The sequence below is a fragment of the Myxine glutinosa genome, chromosome 8 (genome assembly GCF_964187855.1).
Source record: "Myxine glutinosa chromosome 8, kmMyxGlut1.1, whole genome shotgun sequence".
Classification (NCBI taxonomy): domain Eukaryota; kingdom Metazoa; phylum Chordata; class Myxini; order Myxiniformes; family Myxinidae; genus Myxine; species Myxine glutinosa.
In genome coordinates this window covers 143,143,980-143,168,243 of record NC_136268.1, presented here as the reverse complement: position 1 = coordinate 143,168,243, position 24,264 = coordinate 143,143,980, and the positions used below count along the sequence as shown (strand labels likewise).

Below are 24,264 nucleotides of genomic sequence, written 5' to 3'. Positions count from 1 at the left end.
ACGGGGGAAGTGAAGGGGGGGCGGGGGAGGGACATTAGAATAACCTTTGTCCGACTGACCGATTGTCCGTCCATGTACTTTTGTGTACACGATATTTCAAATAACGTACCTTTAATATTGCAGTTATCTATTCCCCATGACATTATCTCAACCTGAAGAGATCATTGCTGTGATTGGCTGAATTCTGTCGTCATGGGAACCATCTCGTAATTTGGCTTGTGCACACTATATTTCAAAAACCGTTCAAGATTTACCTTTAATATTACACAGATCTATTCCTCATACCACCCAAAAGGTGAGAGGCCAAGAGTTTCAGCTCCTTGATAACGAACAGCAGTGTAGAAAGAATTGGCTAAACAAATAGCCCCATGGGGGACTGACGGTTATTTCCCCACAATTTCTGAGAATATTTTTTCAATAAATTACCTGAATTTGAGGCAAAACCTCCCTTTGGGGAAAACCTCCCTTTTTACACCCCCCCCCCCTTTAATTGGGTGGATCTGGATGCACATGATCTGGATGATCTAGATGCACAAACCCCATGAGACCTTACTGTCCTGATGCATTGTAGCAAATTTGGTCCATATAGCTCAAGTAGTTGTGAAGATTTTTCGTCAAAATGAGGGATTTGGGGTGTGGGCTCGCGACCTCCTTTCCGGGAGAGATACGCACAATAGCACAGCTTAAGGTTAGATCATGGTCCCTATATGTTGTGGTGAGTTTGGTCTGGATCCGTCTGGCAGTTTCTGAGAAGAAGATTTTTGAATGAAACAGTTTGGGCCAAAGCCAATTATTTGGGCTTTTGGAAGAATCCAATATTTGGGCCAAAGCCCTCCATTTTACTCCGTTTATAGGGGGCGCATCCAGATGGGGAGCACAACCCCATGAGATCTTGCCGTCATGATACATCGTACCAAATTTGGTCCATATCGGTCAGGTAGTTTGTGAGATGTTTTAATCAAATGTTTATGGACGTACGTACCGACGGACGGACAGTCGGACACCGGGACCCACTCTGAGGTTATTTCGCAGAAATAACCTAAAAATCATTTGCAAGCAAATCACCTTTCTTTACAAACTGAGGTGTGACTATGCCTTGTGATGCAGTGGGCCCCATGTATATTGTAACAGGAATGATAAATATGGTTAGAGTACCAACACACAATGTCCTACCTTTCACACAGTACCTGGGAGTTCAACATCTACAAGCAAGTGCTAACCAGACAGGAAACCTGAAAGGATTATTCAAAGTCGTGCCTGTTGTAGCTGGAAGCTATTCCATCGAGATTAGACAGCTACCTCCGAGCAATCCCTGTCCATGAATGAGCAAGTACGCATTAATCTTCAACAAAAGATAAGGCACCACATGGAAGGAGAAAAGAAAGCCCCGGTTTGATTGTTTTTTGATTGGTGCATTGGGGGTGCCGAGGCACCAACCATGGTGCTCATCGGTGGAGAAGGAAACGGATGGAGAATGGCCATTGTCTCGCCAGACCTCTGCTCGGTTTGCAGCTTGTCTCCCATGTGTTCCATCCCACTGTTGTGCCCAATTATTCAGACAATGGCTCTCGCAGGGCTCAAGGGCCCGGACTTTTAGACGCAAATGAATACTAATGGCTGCCCATAGAGCGTGCCATTTCCCCGACCGTACTTCACGCTGCCTGCAGGATTTTCCCGCCCATTTACCAAAAAAAAAAGAAAGAAAAAAAGAATCAATGGTTATGGCCACTGTGTTCGAAATTATTGTACAACATGGTGTTTATAAACTGCAGCATGCCTTCGTTTACATTTGTTAAGCTTGAACGTCTCCGACACATATTTGGTCAAGCAGTGTTTGTTTTTTTTATACTGGGAAATAACAGATGAATTTGCTGTCATTTGTTTGCATGAACTAACTTCGAGTTTACCGATCAAACTCTTTCAGCGCATGATGTGAACCCGTCGCTGTTCGAGTCTGGGTGAGCCACCTGCCAGGAAGATGACCTCACTTCATCCAAGGCAACAGGCTGCCCTTACTCAACCGTATTTTCTCAATATGGCAGCAAGCATGCTAAAAGGGGGAATTTTTCTTTTAAAAGTTTCTCGTTGCTTACATAATAAGAGTCACATCGTACTCATAAACTGTATGTATGGAACACTTCTGTGAGCTGTAGTTTTCGCATTCAATATTCACCATAGCTAACAATGCCACCTTTGACAGCCTCCAAAATGAGCATCTGCGGGGGAGAAACATTCAGCGGTTTCCCCGGGCAGGAAGATTCTGGGATCAGATGGTGCCGAGCATGCCGACCGACGCCCATCCCCTGCCTTGTTGAACATCGACAATGGGACGGTCGGCCTGGGATGGCCCTTCGTCTCTGCCTCCTGGGGCCTGTCCACCCCGCTTTACATCAACAAACCTCCTCCCCAGTCGCTCGTCGACGATTCATTACCTCTCGGTCCGCGAGCTCCGGAGATCGAGGGAAACCCTTCACAAAGTGGATTTGGTAACAATTTTTATTTCGGTAAATGTTTTACATTTGTACACCAAAGCAAAGGAAGACTAGTAAAACTGATAAAAAATTTGTATACAAGTGAAAAATGGGGTTTTTTTTTCTTTACCGTGAGTGTTTAACACTTCCACGTCTTGCCTGCCTGTTAAAAGCTGCGTGCACATTATGTATGGCAGTGAAACAACAGTTTTCGGGTGAGGTTCTTAAAATGTACCTTTCAATAATATCAAATGGTACGTACGTTTTGTAATCTTTAAAAAATAAAAAGGAGGACGGACTTAGGGTGCACTGCTCTTACACGAGAGGATTCGAGAAAATTGAGAAGGTAACCAAGTGCTATGTATGCTATGCCACTCTCATGTGTTGACAAACATTGTGGTCCATGGATAGTTACACAAAAGCGCAGCTGTCGCATTAGACTTCAGATCCTCGTCCAAAATTTTTTTGACACCATTAAATTACTTGTTGCTTAGTGCTACAATGTCTATATTCACATCAAAAAGAAATACAAACGACAAAAAAAACAAAAACAATATTCAGTGCACATTCCTACCACATTGGGCATCGAAATGTAAAGAGCAAACAACGAAAATGGCGTCTCCGCTGGGATTTGTGCCAAGAGATAGAGTACAAGGCCTTTTTTTTGCGCCGGCCTTCGTCGCATTCTACATTCTAGCGTCAGGGTGTGAAGGTGGAGACGGGAGCAAGACCCTTCATTTCTCGTATTTTCCCCCCCGCACCGGGACCCTGCAGCAGCGACCTCTAAACTACTAAATCAAAGACGGCACGAGGGGCAGATACATGAAACGCCATGACCACTCTACGCTTTAAGTTATCTGTTTAAAACAATAATAACAATTATAAAAACATTCAGCAGAATGAACAATAGCTTTCAAGAACATAAAGAAGTGTTGAATTACTTGGATCATCAGTTTGTGCAAAACTGGATCGCTGAAGGATGAGAGTAACAGAGTGTTTTAAATTCTAGAAGACAAATGAGCAGCTAAAGGCTACTTTTTAAGTAGCAGTGAAGTACATAAATGAATATTTGAAGTGTTTGTTTGATACTTCTGCAGCACAAAAAAAGGTCTCTCGATGACAGCATTAAAAAAGGAAGAAAAAGCTTCCGCAAGATGGCATTTATTTATTTAGCTACAAATTCCCGAGAAGACGTTTCGACTTTGTGGAGAAAAGAGCAGAAGTTCCCGATTTCTTCAATGCGTAACGAGTCGAAAGCCGAGGAGGCCCGTCTGAATGCTCATAGCGATTACCTCTGTTCGGCATGGCAGACTCGTTAGCGTTGAGTACCTAGAAATTTGAGGCGTCGGTTAAAAAAAGGAACAGCAAAAAAACAACCCCAAAACGCAAAGTACCAGTTTCTCCTCTCTACAAACACGAGACTCAACAATGTTGAGCAGGTCCTCTGAGAAATATGGGAGGAGCAGTTAGTACACCGTTTGACCCTATAGGTGAGTATACTTCCTGGTATTGTGAAAATGGACAAACGCAGGACCCACTTTGTATCCTATAAAGCCGTCGGGGTTCTGAGGACTGCCATTGGCCATGCCGTCATGGGGAAAAAACCTCGACTCTGTATTCACTACAAAATGCGCAACCTATTAAGTGCAATCGATAAAACGGCGACATCGTTGAAAGAGACCTTGTAGACCGGCGCTAACAGGAAGAGGGGATATGTCATTTGAGCAAAGCTTTATCTTCTCTCAATTCCCACGATACATTCATTGGAGATACAGCGAAAGGATCCGGTACCAACGGGGGGGATGAAGAATAGAATACGAAAGCAGCCCTTTCGGAAAGCAGCGTAAAGTACGACATCTTTGCCAGCAGATAGTGCCAAAAACCATTATTCATTCCCCCCCAACTCATCCACCCCCCTTTCCAAACCCCCCCCCCAAAAACCCGCAGATTCTTTAAATAGCAATACATTTTCAAATCCCTAATAAATAATTGCGAGCTCACTGCAATGCTCAAAGCCGTAAAAAGGCGTTTTGTTTTAACACATTTCACGTGATATGTTCGAGCTGCTTGGAAGTAAAGTTTTCTTTGCTTTCTTGTTTGTTGTCTAAACGCACGTCGAATAAGCTCGCACGCTCGGACGAGACGCCTTGGCCTACATGCTTGTTCAAGCCGGAATAAAAACCAGAAAGGTAAAAACTCATCAAGTGCTGGCCATTGCTTGGAATTACGTTTTTTAAATTAAATTAAATAAAAAAAAGATAGCAGAGTGGAGTACAACAGCTTTTTTTGGAACAGGAGGTCCGCCAACCTCAGACGTTAAAAAATTGTCTTAACACCACAGCACACTACGAATGTAGGGATGAGGAAGGGGGATGGGATAAAATATTTAAAGACTATACCAAACAAAAGTCAAACTTCTTCCAGGAAGTGATGGTTGGCACAGATCGGTGCAATCCGAAGAGGCGTAGGATTTGAGCCTCGGTTTGAACAAGGATTCCTACAGGAACAGATGGCGAGAAGCAAGCCCAAACAGACTCCTCTCGTCCGCCCCACCATGACCCAGCAGAGGATGCTAGCAGGGTGGGAGGGGAGGGAGGTGTTCGAATGAGAAATATTTACAAGGAAGAAAAGAAACAAAGCAAGGCAAGGTGCAATTAGAAGGTCTTAGGCAGATAAAGCGAGAAGAATCATTGTAGGGAATTTACAAGTTGGGCCCACAGCCGTTCAGAGCTCCAACATTCGTCAAGTAATCAGCTTGACAAATCACAAGACAACAACACGAATCGTTTGAGCGTGGGGATGAGTAATAATGTGATGTTTCATTTCACAGGGCCAATATATAGGCACGTTATCGAAAGGAAACGAAACGGGTAAAGCACGAGGTGGCAAGATGATCAATGATAGCAGGTAGAATGCACCGGGAATTGCCAAGCGAAAATTTGGAGAAAGGATGCTGCAAGGTATGAACAGGAGTGTATGGGTTAGTGCACTTTGGTTGTTCAAAGCTGCACAGCAGCTTGACAAACGGGGCTGAAACAATAAGGGAGCAAGCACAAAGTGAGCAGGCCCAACTCCCAACCTGCCACCGCCAAAGCAGGAGCCTGCTAGCACCAGGACTTAAAAAAGAGGGAAAAAGAAGCAGTGCAACAAAGCAGGCCTGTACATTTGTTTGTAAAGGGAAAATCAGGTGACAAGAAGCAGGGCGAGAGGAATTGTGGGGCATCATGTACATAGTCTTGACTTTGAGAGCCGCCAGATGAGGTCACTTGGTAACGCACAACATCTGAAAAGGCTGACGCTGGGGGGAAGGGGGAGGACAGCAGGTTTGGGGGACAGAGATAAATCAGTTCACAAGGTTCGCGCCAATCTGTACAATTGTACGATGCACACCTTCATTCACTACCGGGAACTTAAGGTCAACTTCACTGATCGCACATTGTGCAAGACGTCAAGAAACATCGATTTTCATCTGATTACATCAAAAGTCTAATATACTTGTCGAACCATTGTTTAAATGTCAACAATTCCTGGCTCAAAATGTTGATGCCTGCTCCGCCCGTGCTACGACTACAGCACAGAAAACTGTGCCTGTTGCAAGGGAAGAATGTGACGCAACAACTGATCTGACAACAACTGATGTACAAGTCTGAAAGATATTTTTAGACGATTCATTTTATGGCAAATGCAAAGGAAACTAGAACGGCACTCGGTAGAGCGCATACCGACACCACGCTCAACAGTTTATGATTTGTATCCCACCGACAGGCCGGATCTGCATCCAGACCTGAACCAAACTCGAATCGGCTTGTTCTTGTCACCTACCAACTCATCCACGTAGTTTTATCACAACTCGTCCATAACTTCTTGAGACGTCGTGCTATATCTCTTTTTGGCCCCATCTCTGTGGTGAAGAATCGCTTAAATAATTATTGTATCCAGATCCGGATATTTACCAATATCGAATCAATTAGTCCTCGTCACACGCCCAAGCTGTCCACCAAATTTCGCCCAAATCCGTCCATAACTGAGAGATTCTGCTTACAAACAGACAGGGGTGAATACATAACCTCCATCCATGTTCGGTGGTGGAGGTAAATATTTCTCGTGATACACCAAAAGCAGGCAATATTTTAAAGGCTAAAAGGACATTCTGAAGTTGTGGGGAAATTTAATAAAACTCCAGGTCTGTAACGGTGAGTAAGACCCAAGGTTGGTCTCGATACTTTGGGCCAAATTAATTGGTGCAAATGCATTCCCATTGCTGTAGCAGAGCAGACACACCAAGGCTCATAGCCTGGGATAATGCTATCTGCTCAATCGTTCTGGTAAAGTGAGGCACGTGTCTGCCCGGATGTTGACACGCAAACTGTACACTTCCCCATTCGCGGCTCTGGGTGAGTCCGTGGCTGAACAACAGTGGGGTGGAGGTGTCGGTCAGCACAAACATGCCACATCCACCATGGAAACCACAGGCGAGACTGGCGCGGGCCAGGTTTTGGTCACTTTATAAGCAAAGGTAACTAGCTATATATAGCTATACTATGAAAGCAAACTAGCTATAGCTATATAAGCAAAGGTTCTACTAACCTTTCAGTGGTTGTGTGTAGAACAAGCATAAGAACGATGGGCAAAACCAATGAGAAAGAACACATTTATCCTCCAGGGGAGGATAAATAAAACAAGAAGACGTCATGCGGAGCACGATACTTGCAAAATCCGCTCCCCCCCCCCCCCCCCCCCCAAGGAAAAAATTCCATCGATACAGAAAATTGTCCATTTCTTCAAGATTAAAATCGACAATCTTGATCAAAGCTCGGGTCAACAGGAAGAAAAGTGACGATTTTTCAGATGAAAAATGATGATTTTGTAAGGTTGACCTTGAGTTGACCGTTGACCTTTTGACCTCAAAAATAGTTGGTGGTTCAATTCAGTGACCATATATGTAAATCCTCTTAAAATCACAAGTCAATCAAATGAAAATTGGTGATTTTAGAAATTCGGCCAATGTTGACCTTTTGGCCTATGTTGACCTCAAATATACTTGGTTGAATTCAGTGACCAGATATGCAAGTTCTCTTCAAATTTCAAGTCAATCGGATGAAAATTGAGGATTTTAGAAATTTGGCCTATGTTGACCTTTTGGCCTATGTTGACCTCAAATATACTTGGTTGAATTCAGTGACCAGATATGCAAGTTCTCTTCAAATTTCAAGTCAATCGGATGAAAATTGAGGATTTTAGAAATTTGGCAAAGTTGGTGACCTTTGGCCTTTGTTGACCTTTTGACCCCAAAAACAATAGGCTTCTCAATTGGGACGACCTATACAACTTGAAGTTTCGTGACGATCGGTTTAGAATTATGACCTGTAGGCTGGTGACAAACAAACAGACAAACAGATAGACAGAACCACAAACACAACCGACCAATATACAGTACTTAAAATCTTCGATTTTGCAAGTAATAAATAAATAAAAGAGTAAGGGAACACAATAAATAATCCTTACCAAGCCAAGACCATAGCTTGAAGTTGCACAGCAGGAAGAGCTTTCTTGAGGGGCCCCATATGGACAGCTCGACATCTCGACCACAATGGAGTGCTCGTCCGTCGGGGAACAAGGCTGAAAGAGAATGTCAAGAAAAGAACGTCTTGAGAAACATCCAAATTTCTGCTTCCCTTTCTGGTGGTCATTAAGGCCCATTTGCTAATGAGACGACAAGCCCAAAAGGCTGGCAAAGCACAAAATTGAAGAACCCACCAAAGAAGAGCAAATCATAGAGGAAAATATATATATATATATATATATATATATTTCAACAAGCGGCCTCCACCAGGCTGAACAGTTCGTTTTGTATCCCACTGATAGGCTGGATCTGGATTCGGACCTGAACCAAAATCGAATCGGCTTGTTCTTGTCACCTAACCAACTCATCCACCAAGTTCAGTCATAACTGGTCTATAACTTTTTAAAATATCATGTTATATATCGCTTTTCGCCCGATCTCTCAATGGTGAAGAATCACTTAAAAATTAAATATTTCTCATATCCGAATCCATAATCAGATCTTTACCAAAATCGAATCGATTAGTCTTTGTCAGACACCCAACCTCTCTACCAAGTTTCGTCCGAATCCATCCACAACTTTTTGAGACATTTTGTTCACAGACAAACAGACAGGGGTGAAAACATAACCCCCATCCACCTTAGTTGGCGGAGGTAAAAAGGGAAAGAAGGATTAGAAAGCCGATTTAAGAAAGCCGTCAGCGCAATCTGGAGTCGACATTTCAAACCTCTTGCTTTATGTGGAAGGTGCTTTGTTCCTTCTTGGGCAGCAAGTCTTCCTCGTCTCCCAACCTCATTTCGTCAATGAGTGGGGAGCTCACATAGGGCTGCAAAGGGTGTGCGTTAAAGCTATTATAAGCTACAAAGGAAAGCAATTCGTGCAGCAACTGGAACAAAAGGCTGTGTTCATGACACGAGGTGGATTCACGATAAAGAAAGAGCAAACACGTGAAATGGATTAACGAATAAATAAATAAAAAGTAAGAAATCTTTCAACTACCAGGAACTTAAGGCCAAACTTCCTGTCCTCGTTGTCAGGTAAGCCTCTGTAAAGCATCTCGTGCTGGGGTTCCAACTCGGCGATGGACTTCCGTGGAGTCCTGAAACTAGGACACGCATTTACATTGGGCGAACAAATTGAATACATTGAAGCAGTAAAGTGGTGGCAAGAGCAATGTGGTGAAGGAAGGTGGAGGTGAGGAAAAATAAGAAAATGATACCAGCTGTTTTCCTTCTGAGGCCGCTCCGGCCCCTCATGCACTTGTGGCACTGGCATGTGCGCTTTTAGATTGTACACAGGTGCCGAAGTGGAGGCTGTTTCTCGCTGACTGGTTGATGTGTTCAAGAACTAATAGGATTCGAGTGAAAGAAGGAGAAGCAATAATTATGACATTACTCAATGAGAAACAGCTGGAGTGCCAGACACGTTTTTCCAAGATTTGTATAGCTGGGTTCAAAGGCGCGGCACAAACCTGTGAAGGAGAGAAGGGAAGAGTCTTGATGGGCGTTCCACTCGGGGTTACGCCAGGCTGTTGGGACATATACTCTGAACCATCGGTCTGCATCACCTTGGCATGACCTGTGTCGGCATATGTGAACAAGTACCGTGCAGTGGTCTTGGGTGCATGTACATCCATGGTAAAGCGCGTTGGGTTGGGGGATACATTTTGCAGGAAGTCCATCGTGTGTAGTTCACTCAGGCATGTAGAGTCCTATAAGAAATGTGGTCAAGTGAAGACAAAGGTTTGAACTTGCCTCAATTCCTTATTTAATCAGCTGAGCTCCATCCTTCGCAGAGGTTTTAACCCTTTTAGCCCAGGAACTTTCCAAACAATGGGTCCACAACCTCTGCTGTGGGTCTCCGGCAGTATATCCACAACCCGAAAATGCAACCTCACCATTTAAACTTTCTACTTGTAGCATTTAGCTTTACCTACAGATGCTTACCTTCCTTGCTCATGGGTTTAATGTAACATCATACATTACATGATATCACAACACAATACTATCTGACATTAGCATCCAGATTATCCACAAGGACCTATCAAGGAAAATTACGTCTTTGGAATGATGGAATCAGCCCTGTGGTCTTACCATATTGGTCCTGCTGCAAGGTTCCAGGTTGGAGGTGCATGAAAAACTATTTGAGACCGAGTAAACAGGCGACACATCAAGGCAGAGGTAGCTTGGCGGAGGGCTCAACCTGTCATTCATTTCGACATTGGGTGATGAAGAACCTTTTACGATCTGCTCTTGGGACGTGTGCGCTGACCTCGACTCTCTGCTGCTGGAGAAAGTCCATTCTGGGTTTCCCTCCATCTACAACAGACACAAGAGTACTCAAAATATATCGTGCACGAATATTTATTAGCAGCAGGCTAAGGCCAAGGTGTACTGTCTCACTGCAGACAAATTGGTGGTCTCGTCTAATTATTCCACTTCACAAAGATCTGATGTTCTCCTTGACCTCCCCTGCTATCATGCCTTCCTCTTCCTTCCTCCCAAATTCCACTTTGTCATCTAGCAACCGACACCTTGTTATCCTCCCAAACTTTAAAAGTACTGTTCACCACTTAGTGGTTCCCCTTCTTCATCAGTCTCCTTGCATTACCCATTTGCTCCACTGTGCTATGTTCCTCATTACTGTGCTGTCTGCCAGTTTGCTTCTTTGTCGCTCAGTAAAGAAGAGAAACCATCTCCATCTGCTCCATTATTGACCTCTCACCCTCTGTCATTCACCTTCTCAACAAGCACCAAACTTTGTATTTTTAAGTGGACAGCCGTTTGCAGTTGAGAGCATCAGGATCATATAAAAGTGGAGGGCCGAGAACATCTCTAACCATCACGACCCTGTTGAATAACCCCATTCCTTAGTGGATGTCACTCAAACTAGTCGAGGGTCTCACCGGTCGCCCAAGAACCTCGTTCTCCGTAGACATCAGTTGCATCGTGATCTCCTTGATCCGCCTCTCCCTGTCAGGATCTTCTTCGAAATTGAAGCAGTTATACTGTTGGGGAAAGGGTCACACAAAAATGCTCATTTCTCAACACGAGGCCCTGCAACGTCACGGGAGTGTCACTTCTCAACAGGAAGAGACCCAACGTCACATGAATATAACTGCAGAGTGTAGGTGCATACTTGCTGCAAGATGTCTGCATCCGACAGGCCGGCACATTGATGTTGCTTGTGCAACGTATTCTACAAAAGGAAAAAAGGCAATGAAGTAAAAAAATAAAGCAAACATCAATAATAACAACACTGCATGATAATAGCATAATATTAATGTTATTACAAAACAACATCTTACTATAATTCACCAAATGTCCGTCTGTCCGTTCGCAGGTACCGCAAAAACTGCCGAACCGATCGCAACGATATTTTGGGTGGGTAATCCTGGGACCCCCTGGAGTAAAATAGGCTATATTGTTTTTCCAATTTACCAATTTTTCCAATTTTACTGTTTTTCCAAACACGATGGAATAATATTTACCGATATGAACAGTGATGTGGCTTTTATTGAAATTCTACAAATATCGTTTTGATTTTGATGAGAACTATGAACAGCGAATGCAGAAGTGGACAGATGACGGCAATGAGCTGGTTTGACAATATCCCAATCCAACCATCATTTAAAACAGTATTTTGTTAAAGTATCAATTTATGAATGGAATTGAGTGAATACAATTACGATTTTGAATTCGTAATTGTGTTCACCCAACCATACGGAACTTCACATCAGGATTTAAATATTTGTTTATGTCACGAATGTTGTTAAAAGTTAATTTTTTTATATTAATGCTACTTGCAACGGTACCCGCCCTATGGGCGGGGGCTTCAATTGGGAAGCTCAAATGAAAAGGCAAAATATCAGGTTTTTATTTATTTTAAACGATTCATATAAACATCTGTTGAATCATATCACACGCAAATCATCAAAATCTAAACAGTACATGGCGTCCATTTTGAAAAAAAATTGAATTCTGCAAAACGGAAGTGGCCGCTACACGTCTTTCTCAGTCGCACGTTTATGTGTGAAGAGTGCGTGCCGAATCTGTAACACGGAAGCGGCCGCTACACCTGTTAATCAGTCGCTTTGCACACGCTGCCGTGTTACTTCGTAGCCGCACGTTTATACAGGAAGAGTTCGTCAGGAGTCGATCTACTCTCTCCTGGTACGTAGAATTTCAACAAAAGCCACATCACTGTTCATATCGGTAAATATTATTCCATCATGTTTGGAAAAACTGGAAAATTGGAAAACTTGGAAAAACAATAGAGCCTATTTTACTCCCAGGGGTCCTAGGAATACCTACCCAAAATAAAGTTGCGATCGGTTCAGCCGTTTTTGCGGTACCTTCGAACAGACAGACGGACATTTGGTGAATTATAGTCAGATTTAATTTGTGATTGGAGTTATGCTGTTTGGAATGAAAAAAGAGATATCGAGTTCAAGTGAATGACGAAATGCCATGACGGTTTTACGTTCTAAGCATGATATTCGCGGATCGCCATATGCAGATTCGCCATTGACTGGGTATAGAACAAGCGTACCCATTTGTTTGCGAACTGGTACGTTTTTCATGGAAGTCCTTCACAAAGTTGCTGTCCATGTCTGACCTGCGACTGAAGATGCTACAGGAATGTGGAATTTATTGGTTTCATACTTTAGCATTCGCCGTTATCTGCATTGTCTGTTTGCTTCCGGCCTCCCACCCGTGCGCAGCACGGGTACCTCACTAGTCAATACCAATATACCCTCTCTCTCCAAGCGGTTTCCTCCTTGGTAAATTGCCGTGTTAACGCTTATATGCTTATCATGGCATTTCGTGGAAAACCTTTACCAGCAGTAAAAAATATATTATAAATCACAAACACATTTACTTACCTTTTAAAGCACTCACAACTGCTGTTGAACTCTAAACTTAGAGATTTGGAGGAATCCTGACATCAGTGAGGAAATCTATACTTATTGCTTCGATGACTGGACCCGAGCGAAGATCTACTGGAGTCGTATATACCCTACAAGAGTTAATAACACGACCCATCCTGCCACTTCCGTAGCATTTTTCCAATGCCGCTTCTAACAACAAAAGTAACTAGAACGGCACTCGGTAGAGTGCATACCTCCGCCAGGCTGAAGAGTTTATGGTTTCTATCCCACTGTTGGGCCGAATCTAGATTTGGACATGAACCGAAATCGAATCTGCTTGTCACCTAAGCAACTCGTCCACGAAGTTTTGTCATAACTCATCCACAACCTTTTAACTGTTTAACTGATTTAACTTAATCGCTTTTCGCCCAATCTCTCAATGTTGAAGAATCACTTCAAAAATTTAATAATTCTCACATCCTAATCCATATTCACCAAAATCGAATCCATTCGTCCTTGTCACACACCAAACTGGTCCACCAAGTTTCGTCCAAATCCATCCATAACTTTTTGAGATATCGTGCTATGTATCGTTTTTGGCCCAATCTCCCATTGGCGAAGAATCACTTGAAAGTTATAGGATCCGGATTTTCACCAAAATCAAATCATTTCATCCTTGTCACATGCAATGCCTCTCTGCCAAATTTCGTCCGAATCCGTCCACAACTTTTTGAGATATCTTGTTCACAGACAGACAAAAAAACAGACAGACAGGGGTGAAAACAACCTTCATCCACCTTCGGTGGCGAAGGTAAAAAAAAAAAAAAAAGCACCAACGATAATAATAGCATAATATTAATGTTCTTACAAAACAATATCCCCCACCCCAAGAGGTTTTAAATTTTATTATAGGGAATTTAGAATTGTGTCAAGCACGGTCTGATCCCAAGTTAAAACAAGCCTGTGCCCCAGCAGCAAAATGTGGTGAGTCGACCGTAGCGAGCCGATCCACGCTTGTCAACTAAACCTTCAATAATAAGGAAAGGCCGAGTGACACTTGTGCTACCGGTGAAATTGGCAGTGCTCTCTCAAATTCCAAACCAGTGCCGAGTAGTTTTGACAAGACCTGGCCCAGCATGTAGAATGATCATCACTGACAGCCATATTCAAGACATGGACATTCTCAACGGACGATATTGTTGCGAGGATACTTATACAGGACACAATGCATCATGGCTGCATGTCTCTCGGTTGCAGGTTAAACTGGCATCCCTTCTGTCGGAATTTGTTGGTGGACGTTAAAGATCCCACTGTGTCCTTAGCGAACAGTAAGCGAGCGATAAATCACTGGTACCCTGAAAAATTACAAATTACTGGCTTCCTGCACTGATCTACGGGGACACTGCATCAGCGACACATCAGATTTATCATATACTGTGCGTGCCTTCCAACGTATCAACAACAACAACATGCATTTTAAGGCCATTTTCCCTGCTAGAGCGGAGGTTAGCTTTGTGGTTCCCATGACAATCTCTCCATTTTGCCCTATTTTCTGCATCTCTCCTTGTTAACCCCCTTGCCCGCATTTCTTCTTCCACCATCTTTGACCAAGTCTTTCTCGGTCTTCCCCGTCCTCTACTTCGTTCTACATTCATTTCCATCACTCTTCTCAACCAGTCACTTTCATCCTTCCTCAACACATGACCAAACCATCTCAACCTGTTCCTCTTCACAGCATCAATCACAGGCTCTATTCCCATCATCTTTCGCAATTCATCATTTGACTTCCTCTCTCTCAACGATACTCCGCACATCCACCGAACCATTCGCATTTCCACCCTTTCCAGCCTTTGTTGCTGCTCTACGTTCATTACTCATGTCTCACTCCCATAAATCATAACACTTCTCACACATGCAGCATACACCTTTCCGTTCAGCTTCAACGACACCCCCCTCCTCATCAGCACGCCACTCAGTTCCCGAAACTTCTTCCATGCACATCTCACTCCAGCAACCGTTGCCGAGTCTGATCCACCTTCTCCATTCAGCATGTCTCCGAGGTAGCAAAATGTTTTCACACCTTCCAGCTTCACGCCGTCTCCAAGATCCAACTCAACATTTCCTCCATCTGCAGCTCCCTCTGTGCACACCTTACATTTGAATGTAGCTGCCACACTGGTTAATGACCCTCTCAAGCCACTACATTTTTGATGAACCCACTCAGCGCACATTGTACATTGGATGGAATTCACTCCGACACCCTTCCTGCACACAGCACACGGCCACTTCCCAGTTCTTTCCACCTCACCACATGCTTTACCACTTGCCATCACCTTCGTTTTTCCGATATTCACCTTCAGACCTTTTCTCTCCATACATTTCTTCCACTTGTTCATCTTCTCCTTCAGTCCATCCATACTTTCTGCAATCAACACCAGATCATCTGCATACAACAACTCCCATGGTAAACCCTCCTTTACGTTCTGAGCCAGCACCTCCATCACTGCTACAAATAGTAGTGGACTTAGTACCGACCCCTGATGCACTCCCACCTTCACCTCAAACTCACCACTGTTCCCGTCCTGCGTCCTTATAGCTGTGCCCACTCTTTTGTACATTGACATCACAACTCTGATCAACCATTCCTCCACTCCTAACTTCCTCAATGCCCATGTCAATACTTCGCGTGGAACCCTATCGAATGCTTTCTCCAGATCAACAAACCCAAGAAACAACTTCTTCCTCTTCTCCATGTACTTCTCCTGCAACTGCCTCACAATAAAGAGCGCGTCTGTCGTTCCTCTTCCTGGCATAAATCCAAACTGCATTTCGTCGATCTTCACCTTCTTCCTTATCCTCCTCTCCAACACCCTTTCCAATACCTTCATTCCATGCTCCAATAACTTTATCGCTCGGTATGAGCCACAGTCCAGAGGGTCACCTTTCCCCTTGTATAGAGGGAAGAGAGTACTCAGTTCCCAATCTAATGGAATGCGGCCTTCTTTCACCACCAGATTACAGATCTCTGTCATTCTCTTCACACCCCAACTTCCTGCTTCAACATATCTCCCACAACTCCCGTCGGCCCTCCCGCTTTTCTACTCATGCTAATGATTTCAAACTTGGCACATGGTTTCCTCATAAGTTACAGATCAAGTTAGAACTTCACGACGTTTCGATCATTTTTGACAAAGTTATGGCACTTTGAACTTTGGGAATTCTGATAATTCTGATGATCCTTAACTCAGTGCCATTTTAAGTTTTAATTTCCTTTAACAACCAATTTCTCTGCAATAATAGGACCGATTGAGATCAAATTTTCACCGTAGGGGGGACTCGGTCTGTAGAATATTGTAATGGTAATTATGACGTCACAGGTCACGTGGTTCGGCCGCCCTATTGTTTTTCGTGAAAACATGAAAACCCCTTTTTCTCTGCAACGGCTGAACAGATCGAGGCCAAATTTTGCAGGCAGAATCACATACCCATGATAAGCAAAAAAGTCAGCGAGCATGATGTCATGCGTGACATGGTTTCAGAGTTATGACGTTTTTAAGCATGAACCTTTAAAACCGAGCTCCTCCGTCATTTTTGATCCAATCTAATTGCTAATTTCACCCCAAATCCACTTTTTTTAAATACCAACTTCTGTCCTGGAAGTCCTTGGTGTCCTTGCGTTTTATACTTCTCCCACCCCCCCCCCTTCCCTCCCACGCCTCCTCCCCCCAAGCCCTCTCCCTCCCACACATCTCCCGATGTCCCTGCTCTCAAATGTTGTGTTTGTGTGCTTCCCCTTCTCTCCCCATCTTGTCTACCGCTCCCTCTTTTTATATATTTTGTTTGTCTGTTCGATTTGTTTGTGAAATAAATGTTCGCTCTTTCACGAGCCTCGATTCTGTATACAAAAAAAAAAAAAAAAAAATGAGGAGAAACTTCACAGATCTGTTCAGCACTAAAATGTCCTTTTGGAATTTGCGATAGGGCACGTGGTTTGGCAGATATCGTTAATTAAACGAAAATATTTTTTAAAAATGGATATCTCTTGTTTATTCGAGAGTTCCCCTCAAGCCGCACCGCGCGCCCTCAGCCTCGTCTCGCGAACGTCAAAAGCGTGACACAGCGCGCGCTTTCGGGAGGAGCGGAGCCAAGCCGAGCAACATATATACAGTCATCCCTCGCTATATCGCACTTCACTTTTCGCGGCTTCGGTACATCGCGGGTTTTTCTCGCTAGTATATGTAAAATTATATATCGGATTTTTCATTATATCGCGGGATTCTGCGGCCTATAGGTATTTTTATTTTTTTAGATTTTGCAGGAGGTCATGCGCTCGACCTGTCGTATGATGGCGTACAAATAGAGTTCTTACTGCCAAACACCACATCGCTGATACAGCCCATGGGGTCAAGGCGTCATTCGCGCATTTAAGGCACTTTATATGCGAAACACCCTGCAGCACCTGGTCGAGGCTATGGACTCGGACGAAAACTTCTCGCTGAAGGCGTACTGGCGTGAGTACACCATTGCAACGTGTCTGCAAAATATTCAGATGGCCATAAAGGAGATGAAGACAGAAACTTTGAATGCCTGCTGGAAAAAATTGTGGCCAGAAGTAGTCCACGATTACGTGTACTGTACAAGGGTTTCTCTCCTGACGAAGTCCACCACTCTGCAGTAGATAAGGCAGTGAAGCTGGCAAAATTACTAGGAGGAGATGGCTTCAACGATATGACTCCCGATGACGTTGAGGAGCTGCTCGAGACCCACTCAGATCCGTTAACGGAGGAAGACCTGGCGGAGATGACGAAGTCAGCAAGTGAGGAAGAAGAAGAGGGTCCAGGGGATGAAGAAGAAGAGGGCCTATCACTGGAACGCCTCGCAACCCTAGTGAGAATGGCAAAATAACTTAAGGAAAGGGCTGAAGAATGGGACCCCCAGATGATTCGTTCGTTGAAGTTCAGAAATGTAATCGACGGAGGCATTGAAGTCTATAAAAACCTCCTCGCCCAGAAGAAAAGGCAGCGCCAGCAACTGCCCATCACTATGTTCCTCACCCGAAAAAAGAAAGAAGACACGCCTACGTCTTCAGCACGAAAAGAAGTTCCGGACGACGACGAAGATACTGCACCACCTGACGAGGCGCCTGCTGAAGTGGCGCCTTCAGAAGAGCTGTAATGCTCTTCTTTGCTGTGCAGTACAGTAAAAACTATTATTGATATACTTACCCAGTATCTATTACAGTATTTTCAAATATACTGTACAGCTATATATACACGTACAAATATTTTTCTAATACGTAAGGATGGGTCTCAAAAGTGTGTTTAAGAGTGTAGAAAGGGTTTATAAGAGCGTGGGAAAGGTTTATAAGAGTATGGGGAGGGTTTTTAAAGGCTTAAAATATATAAAAATAATAAAATTAATATATGGTTTCTACTTCGCGGATTTTCACCTATCACGGGGGGTTCTGGAACGTAACCCCCGCGATAAACGAGGGATGACTGTATACACATCGATCATTGATCGTGAACCGGAAAATATAATAAATTACTGATATTTAGCGACTCGAAAGGTTCTTTATCAACAACTTATTTTCTCGTGCTTCTGCTGACCTGTCTGCAAGGTGTATAAATCGAAGTCCCGAGTGCGAATCACAGGTGAGCCCGTCCTGAGGTAATTAGCGATTAAGAACGATTCAGAACCTGTGTGTAAATAACCCTTGGTAATTTCCCCAACAGTTTTCCGGACGACAGACTGCCGGTAGGGGACATGTATTGCAGCGCAATACTCAGAATGCTTGTTATTATTGTCAAATTATTATTATGATTCCTTCTTATGTTACTTTAAGTCAGTGAAAAGATCAGCACATGCATGACATTATAACATGTTAGATCAGGACATTGAAAGGATCAAATGTGCATATTATATTGTTATGGATTTGAGAATTGTGTTTTTTTGTGTTGTAAAATATCACCCTCCTTCCTCCATTTGTTGTGTATAAAGGTCAAAGGTCGTTCCCGTTAGTTATTCCATATACCACACGTAGCCAATCATATATTTCCTCCTTGTTCAGTAGTTATCTCCTTATTATGTGCATTAGATTAAGGCTGTGTCTTCCATTAATTAACACTCCATTGCACCAAATTCAAACAAGGTAGATTCCCTTCACATTCCCCTTTCGTCAATTGCCAACTGCATTGAGCGGTTTGCTGCATTCTGCTGCTGCTGTGGGGTGGTGGTTTTTCGCTGCAAGACTCCATTAGCCACGAGGTCATCTCGGAGCAGAAGGTGGGAGGAGTCAGCCCAGCGCCGGGAACAAGGCGTGGCCTTGCCAACGCCTCCTCTAAGGGCGGGATCGGTGAGCCCTCGCGACCAATCAGGGCCGAAGCGAGCTCACCGATGGGCGTGTCCTGGAGGCCGGCGGCTTGATCGCCCGAGGCGATATATAAACGCGCGCGGAAGCCTTTGCGAGAGAGTCAAGAGAAACGGGAGGGAGTTCAAGAGAGTTCAAGAGAGTCCTGAGAGTTGCGTGAGAGAGACGGCAGAGCAGAGAGAGAGAACCCGTCACGCCAGACCCCCCCCCCCCCCCCCCAGCAGCTTTGACTCCACCAAGTAGCGTTGGCTCCACCAGCAGCTTTGACTCCACCAAGTAGCGTTGGCTCCACCAGCAGCTTTGACTCCACCAAGTAGTGTTGGCTCCACCAGCAGCTTTGACTCCACCAAGTAGCGTTGGCTCCACCAGCAGCTTTGATTCCACCAAGTAGCGTTGGCTCCACCAGGCAGCTTCGACCCGTTACCCTACGGGAACCAGGATCGGTGGCATCGGTGGCCGTCGAGGTCCAGCCCGACGTCCCGTGCGGGATCAAGCCCGAACCATCTGCCCCAGCTGAACCTTCCTCTCCTTCCAGCGATTCGTTCCTATCATCATCCCCCGTGTAAGTCTGATTGTTCGTCCGTCTTCTTTGTTGTCCTGGGGTTGTAGGTAAGACTGCCATAGGTAAGCTATATTTGCACTGTGTCTCCTTGCTTCTTTCTGTCTTTTATTTTATTATCCTTCCTTCTTCCTTGGTTTAATTGTGTAAATAGTAGTAATAAATAATATTCGTATTTCCACCCTTTTGTCTTCTTCTTCTTCACATCCTTCGTCTTTGTCTTTTCCAAATTGAATACCTGTGGCACGATTTGGCCAACGTTCAGGAATCGGGTCTAGTCATTGTTAATATTTCGTGCCGCGGTTGCTAAAACCGCTCGGCAATTAACATCTGTCCGCGGTACGAACGGGGCTGTGCCACCGGCCTTTCCGGAGGTCGCTGGGCAGTGTCAGGGACCACGTCGGTCAGTTATAGAAGAGGGGATTAATCCCCCCTCTAAGGGGAACCGAGGCCGACGTTGGGTTCCGTAACAATATGTTAGATCTGGTAATTGAAAGGATCAGAACATGCATGATATTATATGTTAGATCAGGTCATTGAAAGGATCAGAACATGCATATTATAACATGTCAGATCAGAACATGCATGACATTAAAACATGTTAGATCAGGTCATTGAAAGGATCACACCGTGCATGACATTATAACATGGTAGATCACGTCACTTAAATGATCAGAACATGCATGACAACTTGGTAGATCATGTCATTGAAAGGATCAGACCGTGCATGACATTATAACATGGTAGATCACGTCATTTAAATGATCAGAACATGCATGACATAACATGTTAGATCAGGTCATTGAAAGGATCACACCATGCATGACATTATAACATGGTAGAGCACGTCATTTAAATGATTAGAACATGCATGACATAACATGGTAGATCACGTCATTTAAATGATCAGAACATGCATGACATAACATGGTGGATCACGTCATTGAAAGGATCAGACCGTGCATGACATTATAACATGGTAGATCACGTCATTTAAATGATCAGAACATGCATGACATTACATGGTAGATCACGTCATTGAAATGTCACTCCTTGGAAAAACTCAACGGAAGTGGCAGGAAGAATGGTGTTATTAACCATTGAGCTTATATAGACTACAATAGACCTACGATCAGGTGTGTTCGTTGACGTGATTGGCATCGACTGATGTGCAGATTCCCCCAAATTTATTTCACTTTAATGTTTAACAGTATTATCAATTATTACCCTGCGCTCGCGAAGCGAAAAGCGGGGTTAAGCATTCAGTTGTGTACGTGTGCCGTATGTGCGTGTCTGCATTTTAAAAACTAGTGAGATACCTGTGCTACGCACGGGTGGGAGGCCATAAGCAAACAGGCAATGCAGATACGGCGAATGCTAAAGCATGAAACCAATAAATTCCACATTCCTGTAGCACCTTCAGTCGCACATCAGACATGGACAGCAAGTTCGTGAAGGACTTCCATGAAAAACATACCCGTTCGCAAACAAACGTGTACGTTCACGTATAGAAACATCGATCGTGGGTCCGTGGCGAATCTGCATATGGCGATCCGTGAAGTTCACGTTCAGAAAGTAGAAACCATCACGGCATGTCGTCATTTACTTGAACTCGATATCTCTTTTTTCATTCCAAACAACATAACTCTAATCACAAATTAATCACAAAATAAACTTTTAACAACATTGTTAATGTTTCCTTCATTGTAAAAACTACCCAGTCAACAGTTAAAAGGATTTTGAGCCGATAGGTGTTACGGCCTCAGCAAGATCGATGGAGACAGCGATCTGTTGGCTTATACACTGCCCAAATAGCTATGTGGAATTCTTTCATGTAGAGATTAAGCCCACGTCAATTGAACTTTGGCCGAGGTCATTATTTACTTTCATGATGTTCATATACGAATCAAAAAGAAGATAATTGGTTTTGGGTCGTCCTTTCCGCATATCTCGTGGGATTGTGAGTTGGAGAGACGGCCGTGATGGTGGGGAGGGGGTTGGCATTCTCTCAAGCTGGGATTCAACCCATGTCCTTATAAAAGGTCTTTGTCCGAGGTCACCGAGTCCGAACGGTGCAGCTGTGCAGCGATCGGTGCAGCCGTTTGTGCGGCACCCGGGAAAATAACGTTATGCGGGAGTCCAAACCTGAAAATGATGGAGGCCAAAGCTGAAATTGGAAAAACAATATAGCCTATTTTACTCCAGGAGATTCCAGGATTACCCACCCAAAATATCGTTGCGTTCGGTTCAGCCGTTTTTGCCGTACCTTCGACCGGACAGACGGACGGACATTTGGTGAATTATAATAAGATTTATCTTCTCGAAAACCGTTGGTCCGATTGACACGAAATTTTACCATAGAGGCGCCTCCGCCTGTATAATTTTTTTATTCATAATTATGACATCATAGGTCACATGGTACGGATGCCATCTTGGAAAAACGTTACACCTCTATATCTCCCATACCGCTCAATGGATAAAATTGAAACATGGCTCATTGTCAAGTCCTCACCATGGGAAATAAGATACGTTGATGGTGATGTCATCGGTGCCTTCGTTATGACATCATAATTCGACAAGTACAACACTTATCCGATCATTGTGAATTTTTTTTCTCAGCAACTGTTGGTCTGATGGGCACAAAATTTTCACCACAAGAGCACCTCCTCAAGTAGAATATTTTAATGATAATCATGACGTCACAGGTCATGTGGTACAGACGCCATCTTGGAAAAACCGAAAAGTTTTGCACCTCTATATCTCCAAAACCGCTGCATGGAAAAAATTGAAACATGGCTCATTGCAAAGAACTCCATATGGGGAATAGGTGTTAACTATGACGTCATTGGTGCCATAATTATGTCGTCGTAATTCGACAGGGACGACGCTTAGTCTGATCAGTTTCAAATGTATCAAGCGTGATCTATGCAACAATTATTTTAGAGAAAAAAAATGTATGATGTCATCGCTCACATGGTCTGGCAGCCATATTGGATTGAAGAAAAAAAAATGTTCAAAAACAGAAGAGTTGGCTCGCAACAAGTTGACTGCGCAGGGTAAGTATCTATGAATACCATCTTGTTAAAAAAGGTAATCAAACATGTTTGTGGTTTATAATATTTTTACTCCTGGTCGGCCGTTGCTCTTACGAAAACGGTATGATAAGCTATTTATACACGTTATCACGGCAGGAAAAACACCATGGGGAGGAGGGATATTATTAGGATTAATATTGTTTTGTAATATTAATAATATTGTTGTGGATTTGAGAATTGTTGTAAATATCACCCTCTGTAAAGTGTAATGATTCCTTGTAAATATCTCCGTTTTGTGTGTAAAGGTCAAAGGTCGTCCTCTTAGTTAGTCCATATACATACACGCAGGCCACCATATACCCTTCTAAATAGTTATTTCCTTATTATGTGTATTAGTTTAAGGCTGTGTCTCCCATTAATTGACTCTGCATTGCACCGGATTGAAATAAGATAGATTCCCTTTCATTCCCTCAAAGCCTCTATTGCCAACTGCATTCGCCGCCATTGCCAAGTGCTCTAACTCGGAGAAGAAGGTGGGAGGAGTCGACCAAGCGCCAGGAACAAGGCGTGGCTTTGCCAACGCCTCATCAAGGGGGTGGGATCGGTGAGCCCTCGCGACCAATCCAGGCCGAGGCGAGCTCACCGATGGGCGTTTCTAAAAGGCCGGCGGCTTGATCGCCACGCGCCTTATAAAAGGAAGTTGGGAACAAAGAACAACAACTCGGCAGATGACCGAGGAAGCTCCCACGAGCAGATAAAAAGCGCGTAAGAGTTCACCAAAAGCAGTCGACCGAGAGTTGAGTTCAGAGCTCAGTGGAGGAAGAGCAGTCCACCGAGAGTTGAGTTCAGAGCTCAGTGGAGGAAGAGCAGTCCACCGAGAGTGGAGTTAAGCCCAGTGGAGGAGGAGCAGAGAAGTGCGTAAGAGTCCAGTTGAGGAGAAGCAGAGAGAGGGATCTGAGGGAGGTGCGCTGGACCAGAGGCAGATTCTGCGGAGTAGGAAAAGAGCGTCGGAGACGCAGGAGGCGGAGGACACGTGAGACAGCTGCCGGTGTGAAACCGAATACGTGGAGCTGCCGGTGTGAAACCGAATACGTGGAGCTGCCGGCTCCTCGCTGCCAGCCCGAAGCGGAGCTGCGTTTGCCGGGTTTTCGCCTCGACCCCAAAGCGTGGATCGGAGCGCGCGCTTGGAGCTGGACCTTGACGCCTACCATCTGCCTGGACCCTCCTCTGCCGTCCCAAACCATTCCTGCCATTCCATCCTTTTGTGTACGTGAGTTTGTTTTGTGCGTCTTGTCCCTGGGTATAAGTTAAGCCTGTTTAGATAAGTTAGTATTTGCACTGTGTCTTCTGGTCCTTCCATCCTTCTGTCTTTATTTTCGTATCTTTCCTTCTCCTT

At 44.1% G+C, this 24,264-nt stretch overlaps 2 protein-coding genes across 15 annotated transcripts in view; one reads left to right on the top strand and one right to left on the bottom strand.

Moving 5' to 3' along the window:
- AHI1 (Abelson helper integration site 1) overlaps positions 1-2,769 on the top strand; it is a 136,155-nt gene extending 133,386 nt beyond the window's left edge. For 3 of the 9 annotated variants that reach the window (XR_013624415.1, XR_013624414.1, XM_078783787.1), the window contains 2 exons: positions 1,925-1,998; positions 2,201-2,769. Coding sequence is in view for 6 of the 9 variants with exons in the window: in XM_078783787.1 (XP_078639913.1) it covers positions 1,925-1,962 (38 nt within the window). In the remaining 3 variants the exon portion in view is untranslated. Of the gene's footprint in view, positions 1-1,924 lie in introns of all 9 variants that reach the window. The other 6 variants (XM_078783788.1, XM_078783789.1, XM_078783786.1 and 3 more) reach the window with 4 other exon arrangements.
- LOC137432979 (transcriptional activator Myb-like) overlaps positions 2,479-24,264 on the bottom strand; it is a 33,431-nt gene continuing 11,645 nt past the window's right edge. For 2 of the 6 annotated variants that reach the window (XM_078783797.1, XM_068125342.2), the window contains exons 7-16: positions 11,173-11,232; positions 10,940-11,041; positions 10,128-10,352; positions 9,506-9,745; positions 9,254-9,381; positions 9,034-9,139; positions 8,762-8,860; positions 7,977-8,090; positions 5,702-5,769; positions 2,479-5,043 (exon numbers count right to left, since the gene is read on the bottom strand). In XM_078783797.1, the coding sequence (XP_078639923.1) occupies positions 5,734-5,769; positions 7,977-8,090; positions 8,762-8,860; positions 9,034-9,139; positions 9,254-9,381; positions 9,506-9,745; positions 10,128-10,352; positions 10,940-11,041; positions 11,173-11,232 (1,110 nt within the window). In that variant the 3' untranslated portion in view covers positions 2,479-5,043; positions 5,702-5,733. Of the gene's footprint in view, positions 5,770-7,976; positions 8,091-8,761; positions 8,861-9,033; positions 9,140-9,253; positions 9,382-9,505; positions 9,746-10,127; positions 10,353-10,939; positions 11,042-11,172; positions 11,233-24,264 lie in introns of all 6 variants that reach the window. The other 4 variants (XM_078783796.1, XM_078783795.1, XM_068125344.2 and 1 more) reach the window with 2 other exon arrangements.